The following is a 9,422-nucleotide window of genomic DNA, read 5'->3' as shown; positions in this document are numbered from 1 at the left end:
ATCAGAATCAGAATCAGAATAAACTTTATTATCATTGCACCGAGTTACGAGAACATGTACGTACAGTCGACTGAAGATGGGCGGAGTGCACGAAGCTGCAGCTATAAATAATTAGCGCGGCCTCTTATTCTTATTCAGAATAATATTTCTCTTAGATGAGAAAAGGAAAGAAAACATGGAGAGAGACGGTATAAAAAAAGATCTGTCACTCCGTGTCCTAGACAGGGCACGATTTGAGGCATCAAACAAACCTCCCACAGCAAAGCAACATGAACAGACGTGATACATGAACATGTAGGCCGTGAAGACAGAGAAGTTTTAAGGGAAAGTCGTAGCATAGTCCAGAGCCCCCCCTCAGCCATTGTCCAGATAAGAGGGGACGTTCATCTTCAGCTCAGTTGAGGTTCTGTTACATGTCCACGGCCTTGGAGAAGGGAGGGGTGAGGAAACAGTCAAAGCATCTTTGTTGTTTTCTGAACATTCCAGGAGGAGTTGAGATAAGTCCGGCATCAAGGCCACAGTTTGGGTCAGGCAGAACTCATGAATTGTTGTTTCTGCCTTTAAAGTCTCGCTGGTACATATTCTCTGATGGAAACTCCAAAACAGCCGAATTGATCCTTTACTCCAAAAGTCGAGCTCACAGCTTCTCCAGATTATTCCACCATTCATGAGTGCTGCCAGGGAGAACACAGTCCTGATAACAGCTGCTCCAATTCCCTGTCACAGCTCCACATTCAGTCCGAGCACTGTCAAGCTTCAACACCTCCACACGAATTTGTAGACAACCAGATTCCACCGACCAAACAGTAGATTCTAGTCGTCATCATGAATCCAGTTTGTTCCTTAAAGAGGTCAGAGGGTCCTCCTTACCCTGACTCCTGTCGGGAGAAGTTGATCAATTTTGTTGAGAGACCAGCTGATCCTTCCAATGAGGAGGCATACAGAGAAAAATAAATAAATAAATAAATAAATAAATATATATAACAAAGACTCATTTACAAGTGAGACCTGTTTGGACAGACAAAACAGTGGTAACATGGACACATGTAGGAGTTGGAGGTGAAAAAATTCGTATCAGACTTTGTTTTTTCTTGCCTGAGAAAAAAACCCTCTAATATTAAAAAAACACCTCGCACAAAGAAGCACATAGTGACGTAGACATTCTGCAGAGGGGGGAGATGACGAGAGCGGTGATCATGTCCATAGATGCTCTCCAGGTCACTGTAAGAGTTCTGATAAGGATGGAATTGTCAGCTAATGTCCTCCGGTGAGATCCATAAACATTCTCGAGGGATGTCGAGGAATGGCCAAGAATAACATCTATGAGAATCCAAGAGTCCTGAAGTGATGACACAAAGTTTATTCAGCTGGTTCATCTGGTTATCAGTTGGAAATTCCTCATGGAGGGGGTGGTGAGCGTCAGATCACATGTTCTCCAGGAGAATTCAGATAAGATGGCCTTCAAGACCAGCCAAGGAGCCAAATTCAGATAAACACACAGTTGTTTTGGGGACAGGCAGAACTTCATTTACCTTGAGTCTGTGTTGGTCTACTCAGTTCCGAAATGTCCAAATTACATGAACACATCGATGGAACGTGACTGAGTAAAATCCCTGAGATCTGATCCATTCAGCCCAAAGCATTTGAGTCTGGGTACTCGAGGCATGAACCAAGACATCATAAAGGTAATCAGCACGATCGGGTCCAAATTTGCTGCCGACGACTTCCTTGTTTGTAGAAAAAACCAGCACCAGCTGAATCCAAAAAGCAGGAACCAGTTATCATAAATCCAATTAAATAAGCGTCTTTAAAATCCACCACATGTGGTACATGAAGTTGAATGAAACTGTGTACACAGGTTCCCAGTTGCATCCAACAAAAGTATAAAATGTAAAAGAAAAACAGTGATAAGATATGAACTAAGAACAATGTTTAAAAATACACAACGCACTGAAAGCATAAAAACAATACAGTGAACAGCAGCAGCCGCCAAAAGAAGATGATTTTGTATTCCAGTTTTGTTTAGTGAAACACTGTAGGACATCTTGTTCTTACACCAGAAAGCTAAGAATCACTCTTATGTTTTTACTTTTAAGATTTGTGTGCTCTTCATCCATTTTCTGTTTAAACAGAACAAGAAGTACAACAGTGTTGAAAATATTCATGAATGCTTTCTCTCCACAGGATTACAGAGTTAATATATTTCTTCGTCAGAGATGGAATGACCCTCGTCTACGACTCCCCACCGATTTCAAAAGTGAAGCCCTGACCGTTGACCCCAACATGTTCCAGTGTTTGTGGAAACCAGACCTTTTCTTCGCCAATGAGAAAAATGCCAACTTCCATGATGTCACGCAGGACAACATTCTTCTGTTTATATTCAGGAATGGAGATGTCCTCATCAGCATGAGGTGTGCACTCTCTTTCTAATTTCACTCAACTTTACCAACACACTAGAACTTCATCTGGTGTCATCAACTGGGCCACGCTTCACACACACTGGATGTGTGACCACAGGAAATATCAAATTACATTTCAGCCACCTTCAGGATACTTAGACGTTTCTACTACTTTGCTTGTGTGGGGAATGTTTTACAGGTTAAAAGTCTTGGTGATGAATTGTTGTGAGTGTAATCTGGTTGCACTGAATATTGGTTCTTAGTTTATTGTAAATCGATGATTCAGTGGTTACAAAAAGAATATATGAAGAATACAGACACGGTACAAAGTCATGGCTCATTTGTACAGGCACAACATTCATTCAACCTTTATTTAAACAGGTTAGTCCCATTGAGCCTCTGGGACTCGTGTACAGGAGAGACGTGACTGTAGTGCATGTATCCACATGTTTCGTTAAGAGCGCTGCCACTTCCACCGTCCGGTTTTCTATTTCCTGCGCCGGCGCCACATTCACTGCACTCTGTGTCGAGGAAGGAGGATCAGAAACGAGCGTTTAAAACTCAAATACCCCCGAAGAGAGTTTACGTTTGCTCCTTTCATTTTATGGATAAAAAGCCCACAGAGGTTGTAACGTGGTGGGGGTATGTAGGAGGAGAGCTAGCTTAGCATTAGCAACACGTGCTCCGGTGTAGCTTGGAAAAAAGCGACAGAACGTTGATTCCAACTTGCACTTTTTATTACTTTACGTAGAAAAACCATTCGATGCCAGGTCTCCACGGCACCAAGTCTAATATCATACATGAATATAAATATAGTCCGTATGTCCTTCAGCACTCGTTACTGAGGTCGAGCAGCGCAGCTAACGTGTCACACAGCCCACATGCACCCTGCTGACTTCTGTAATGAGTCATGACATATCAAATAAAGAAGGCGCCCACGTGTGGCGTTGGAAAGGTGCTACAACAGCAATATACATCCTGACCGTTACAAGGTGCACCCCGACCCGGAGCTCTATCTGGGCTATGACCGGCCCCCACGGCTCATCCGAACCACTGTGAGCCAGACGGCTTCCAGCAACATCAACAAAACGACCAAATCTGTTCCCGGTGAGTGAAACTGTAAATGTGGTTTGTCCCCGTTTCACATGTGAATCCTACAGTCTTGAACTTTTACTGAGTGAGGGCGGTGAATGGCGTACGAGCGCTGGCTGGTTGCAGTAAGACGTGTTAGTCTGGATGTTGCTCTGTTGTTCGCAGCCGTGTCAGTTTAAAAGACAAAACAAGGCCATGGTTGGTAATTAACACGAGTCTCATGCTGGCAGAAGCACGTGGCTTCATGTAACTGTCCCAGAACAGCTTTTCATTTAGCAACCAGGTAAACTTCAACACTTCCCAAATACAGGACAAACAACTTATTGTTATTTTGTGCAGGGACGTCCGTAGGATTGAAACATGGGGGGGATTAGCCCCCAGGGCTGTAAAAGTCTCGGCTTTGAGTTCATAAAGAATATGCTGAGTTCTGAGAGGCATTGTATTTATTTATCATTTATTTAAAACGGCTGCAGCTGGAAGAAAACCTCCATTTAAACTCTTGTTAAAAAGAAAAAATGCAACGTAGCACCAACTGATTTTTTAATTTTTTTATTAAAAAAATAAAAGCTAATCACAATATTTTGATAACATTATAACGTAATTTTAGTGGGCTTAAGAATATTTCTGGGGGCTAAAGCCACCAACAGCTCTGTGGACATAAATAATTTTGCATGTGTGAGAGAGACTGTAGGATTAGAAATGTTCCTCATCAAATCTAAAAATCTAAGTGACACTTTACACGTTCTGTTTTGCTAACAGCTAACGTGAGTGATTGTGTTTGTTTTTCAGAGCGCGCTGTGGATTCACCTTCAGTCGTCCCAGTATCTCCACACAACCTCCTGATCCACATCTGCACTGGGCCCACACTAGGGCATTAACAGAGTACTCGAGTAATTACACATCGATTGCTGGGACATCTATCGAGGTTAAAAACGTAACGTCGAGTATCCGTAGTGACGTCATATCATGTGACCACCGTATGACCGTAGGGGGCGGTGTTGCACTGCTGCAGGTCATAGAATATGGTGTAACACCGGGTCCAATGCACCGAACCAGAACCAGCTTCCTCTTGTTTCACAAACAAAAAGCAAAAAATATTCATCTCTAAACCTATAAAACAAATCTATAAACATATTAATCTCTAAAACTAAACTTAATGCGCACCACAGCTGGCGGTGGTGCGGGGTGGTCGACCCCCCCACTGTTAAGTTTCGTTTCTGACGTGCTGCATTTCTTCACGGTTGCAGTTTAATAATAAAAACTAATAGATTAGTTTTTCCTGTGACTTATTTGCAGTATGATAAATGGTAGGAGCAAAATATACACTCCCAATGTTTTGTTGGTCTTTTTTTTGTAAATAATTACCTTTTTTGCAGTTTTATTTATTTATTTATTTTTGTATCTTGAGATCTATGACGTCATCAAATACTCGAGTTCTACTCGGGTTTTATTATGTTAATGTCGAGTTTAAAAATTATATACTCGTTCAACCCCTAGTCCACACACAGTGGGAGGACCCTACACATCATCATCATCATCATCAATACTGCAGCACGTCTCACAGAAAACAGGGCAAGATGACTCGGTGGGATGAAGGTGCATATGACACAGACGCGTTGCTGTACACAGTTATCTCCTAAAGACAAGACTCTGAGGACGTGCTGCTGCAGTCGGCTGAAGAGATCATCGGTGATGCAGAATCATTTCGATTTACAACATGTAGAGTAAATAATGTCCACGTCTCCCTTTTTCATCCTTGTTTCTACACACGTGAATGTTTTAGTTGAAAAGTTTGTCACAGTTCACATAAAATCAACTGAACAATGATTAATTTTTTTATTCATCCACAACCTGACAGGTTCTTCAAAAAGCAACCAATGGTTTTCTCAAAAGGTCAAAGGTCAATTGTGCATTCTTCACATTTTGATGTTTTGGAGGATTGAAAATAAAGAAAATAAAGACTGAAAACTATTTTATGTCGTCAGTTTGTCATTAATGACTCAGCAAGTGTTTAAATGATGCACATTTGACTTGTTTAATATTCAACAGACGTCATATTGAAGTGTGGGCAGTCTTTACATGTGTAAGCTGCTCCTGCATGGAACAGCCTCTGCCTCCACTTTTCTCTTCATCTAATAAATTTCATCTGAGGTTATACACCCCCCACCCCCCCAACACAGGCCCAACAGAGCCAGGACACCCGGGCCCTGGCCAGCAGCCACCAGGGCGGGCCGGCACACACCCGAGCACCCAGCCCCAGACGTCGAGAGCCACCAACGCAGTGGCGGGCAGGGGGACCAGCCACCAGAGGGGAGTGTGACAGGGCCCCACACTAAATGGGGGGCCAAGCTGATCCAGGAGAGGGGACCACCCAAAACCCAACCTGACACATAAACAGGCACGCACGAACACTATCACACATTCCCACCCTCACACACACATTAACACCCACTCATCCAACATAAACACACAAACATGGACGTTCTACACCCACTTGTGCTCCCCATACTCACGCCAGACTCCCAGGTCCAGATAAGATCCCACCAAAGGGGCAACCCGTCTCCAGACCCAGGAGACAGTTCCCTTCGTTCTGGGGTGGAGAAAAGCAGACCGCCCAAACCTCGGCAGCAGCAGCGCAGCCCATCAGCCCGGATGAGGGCCGGGCACCACCCAAATGACCCGAGCCCAGACGCCGGCCCGACCCCATCCAGAGATGGAGCCAGAAAGAGACCATGCAGCCCCCACGAGCCAGACAGACAGAGCAGCCCCAAGGTGAAACATTCCCAACCCACCAGCAAACTCCAGTCTCAACTCCGCAGACCCCCCACAAGCCCCCACACAGAGGGCCATCCCCAACCAGCACAAAAACATCTAAATGTGTCTCCAGACACAGATGCCACAAATCTCCCATCCACACGGGGGACCCCCAAAGGAGAACGCCGACCCCAAAAAGCCAATGAGAACAAAAAGGCCCGGAGCGAGCTCCACAGAGCCCCCACCCAAGGCACCAAGAAGTTCAGTTATCAGGAGAGACTCAGTAGACCTGCTGCCCCTCCACCTCAAGAGGAGCCAGTTGAGGTAGTTCATCTGGTAAAGATGCTCCCTGGGCGCCTCCCTAGGGAGGTGCTTCAGGCATGTCTGACTGTGAGGAGACCCCGGGGAAGACCCAGGACACACTGGAGAGACTATGTCTCTGTTGGTCTGAGAACATCTTGGAGTCCTCCCAGAAGAACTGGAAGAGGCTGTGGAAAGAGATGTCTGGACCTCCCTGCTCAAGATGCTGCCCCAGAAACCTGAGTCCAGAACAAGAGGAAGATGATGGATGGATGGATTGATGGATGGAGGATGGATGGATGGAAGATGGATGGATGGAAGATGGATGGATGGAGGATGGATGGATGGATGGAGGATGGATGGATGGATGGAGGATGGATGGAAGATGGATGGAGGATGGAAGATGGATGGATGGATGGAGAATAGATGGATGGATGGATGGATGGATGGATGGATGGATGGATGGATGGATGGAGAATAGATGGATGGATGGATGGATGAATGGAGGATGGATGGATGGATGGATGGAGGATGGATGGATGGATGGATGGATTATATGATTATTTATTGGTAAATTAAAACATTTTTCTATTTCTATTACTTATTTTTTAATAATTAGGTAAGACTGAATAGAAAGAAGAAAAAAGAAATGTAAGCCTATTGACGGGGCGGACCTTGGAAAAAAGTGCGTGGACTGAGACTGTCCACTCAGCCAAGTCTGACAGGAAGTGACATCATGGTATCGTTCTGTGTTTAAAGTACAAACCGGATTCCAAAGAAGTTGTGACACTAACCAAATTGTGAATAAAAACTGAATGCAATGATGTGGACGTGCCAACATCTAATATTTTATTCAGAATAGAACACAAATCACAGATCAAAAGTTTAAACTGAGAGAATGTATCATTTTAAGGGAAAAATCTGTTGTTTCCAAATTTCACGGCGTCAACAAATCCCAAAATAGTTGTGACAAGTCCATTTTTCCCACTGTGTGGCATCCCCCCTTCTTCTTCCAACACTCAACAGACGTCTGGGGACAGAGGAGACCAGTTTCTCCAGTTTAGAAATAGGAATGCTCTCCCATTCATGTCTAATACAGGCCTCTAACTGTTCAATCGTCTTGGGCCTTCTTTGTGGCACCTTCCTCTTTATGATGCACCAAATGTTCTCTATAGGTGAAAGATCTGGACTGCAGGCTGGCCATTTCAGTACCCGGATCCTTCTCCTACGTAGCCATGATGTTGTGATTGCTGCAGAATGTGGTCTGGCATTATCGTGTTGAAAAATGCAGGGTCTTCCCTGAAAGAGATGATGTCTAGATGGGAGCATATGTTGTTCTAGAACCTGAACATAGCTCTCTGCATTAATGGTGCCTTTCCAGACATGCAAGCTGCCCATGCCACAAGCGCTCATGCAACCCCATACCATCAGTGATGCAGGCTTCTGAACGGAGCGTTGATAACAACTTGGGCTATCCTTGTCCTCTCTGGTCCAGATGACATGGCGTCCCAGTGTTCCATGAAGAACTTCAAATGGTGACTCATCTGACCACAGAACAGTCTTCCATTTTGCCACACTCCATTTTAAATGACCCCTGGCCCAGTGCAAACGTCTGAGCTTGGGGAGCTTGCTTAGAAATGGCTTCCTCTTTGCACTGTAGAGTTTCAGCTGGCAACGGCGGATGGCACGGTGGATTGTGTTCACTGACAATGCTTTCTGGAAGTATTCCTGAGCCCATTCTGTTATTTCCTTGACAGTGGCATTCCTGTTTGAGGTGCAGTGACGTTTAAGGGCCCGGAGATCACGAGCATCCAGTAGAGTTTTACGGCCTTGACCCTTTCGCACAGCGATTGTTCCAGATTCTCTGAATCTTTTGATGATGTTATGCACGGTTGATGATGATAACTTAAAAGTCTTTGCTATTTTACACTGGGTAACACCATTCTGGTATTGCTGCACTATCTTTCTGTGCAACAATGGTGGAATTGGTGATCCTCTTACCATCTTGGCTTCTGAGAGACACTGACACTCTGAGAAGCTCTTTTTATACCCAATCATGTTGTCAATTGACCTAATTAGTGTTAATTGGTCTTCCAGCTGTTCGTTATATGCTCAATTTCCTTTTTCCAGCCACTTATTGCTACTTGTCCCAACTTTTTTGGGATTTGTTGACACTGTGAAATTTTGAATCAACATATTTTCCTTTAAAATGTTACATTTACTCAGATTAAACTTTTGATCTGTCATCTATGTTATATTACGAATAAAATATTGACATTTGCCATCTCCACATCATTGCATTCAGTTTTTATTCACAATTTGTTTAGTGTCCCAACTTTTTTGGAATCCAGTTTGTAGATGAAAGTGTTTAAATGTTTTACAGAATGTTTGAGGTTGTGTCAATCAGAGCTGGTGCGTGCTCCTTGAGTGTAAAGTTCTGGTAACTGTGTTAAAAATCTTTATTGTGCATGCAATGATCCAACAAACAACAATAAATAAATAAATTGTAAAGCAAAGTAACACAGGGTAAAATAATGCTAAATGTACCAGGAGTCACTCCATTTTAACAGTGGACCCTGTGTTGTGGTGTTCATGTTGTCTGTAGGCTGTCAGTGACACTGTCTTGTCCCTTGGACCTTACTCTCTTCCCCATGGACACACAACTCTGTAAGATGCAACTGGAGAGCTGTGAGTATTGAATGTTCCACAGTTTGGCAATGCTGTGTGTGTGTGTGTGTGTGTGTGTGTGTGTGTGTTCATTGTGTGTTAGTCCATTCAGCAGTAAGCATGAGTGAGGGAGGCAGTTGTCATGACGACCTGTGCTTCACTCTCTGTGTTGAAGTGTTTAAAACATCATGTGGTTGATTCTTGATCTAC

At 43.9% G+C, this 9,422-nt stretch overlaps 1 protein-coding gene across 1 annotated transcript in view; it reads left to right on the top strand.

Moving 5' to 3' along the window:
* LOC119422995 (glycine receptor subunit beta-like) overlaps positions 1-9,244 on the top strand; it is a 24,350-nt gene extending 15,106 nt beyond the window's left edge. Inside the window, exons 5-6 of the mRNA XM_037690406.1 lie at positions 2,185-2,411; positions 9,151-9,244. Coding sequence (XP_037546334.1) covers positions 2,185-2,411; positions 9,151-9,244 — 321 coding nt within the window. The remainder of the gene's footprint in view (positions 1-2,184; positions 2,412-9,150) is intronic.
* The last annotated feature ends 178 nt before the right edge of the window (positions 9,245-9,422 follow it).

The sequence above is a fragment of the Nematolebias whitei genome, chromosome 16 (assembly GCF_014905685.2).
Source record: "Nematolebias whitei isolate Nwh7 chromosome 16, NemWhi1, whole genome shotgun sequence".
Lineage (NCBI taxonomy): Eukaryota > Metazoa > Chordata > Actinopteri > Cyprinodontiformes > Rivulidae > Nematolebias > Nematolebias whitei.
Note: the sequence above shows the minus strand (reverse complement) of the source record. Positions and strands in the feature narration are given on the sequence as shown.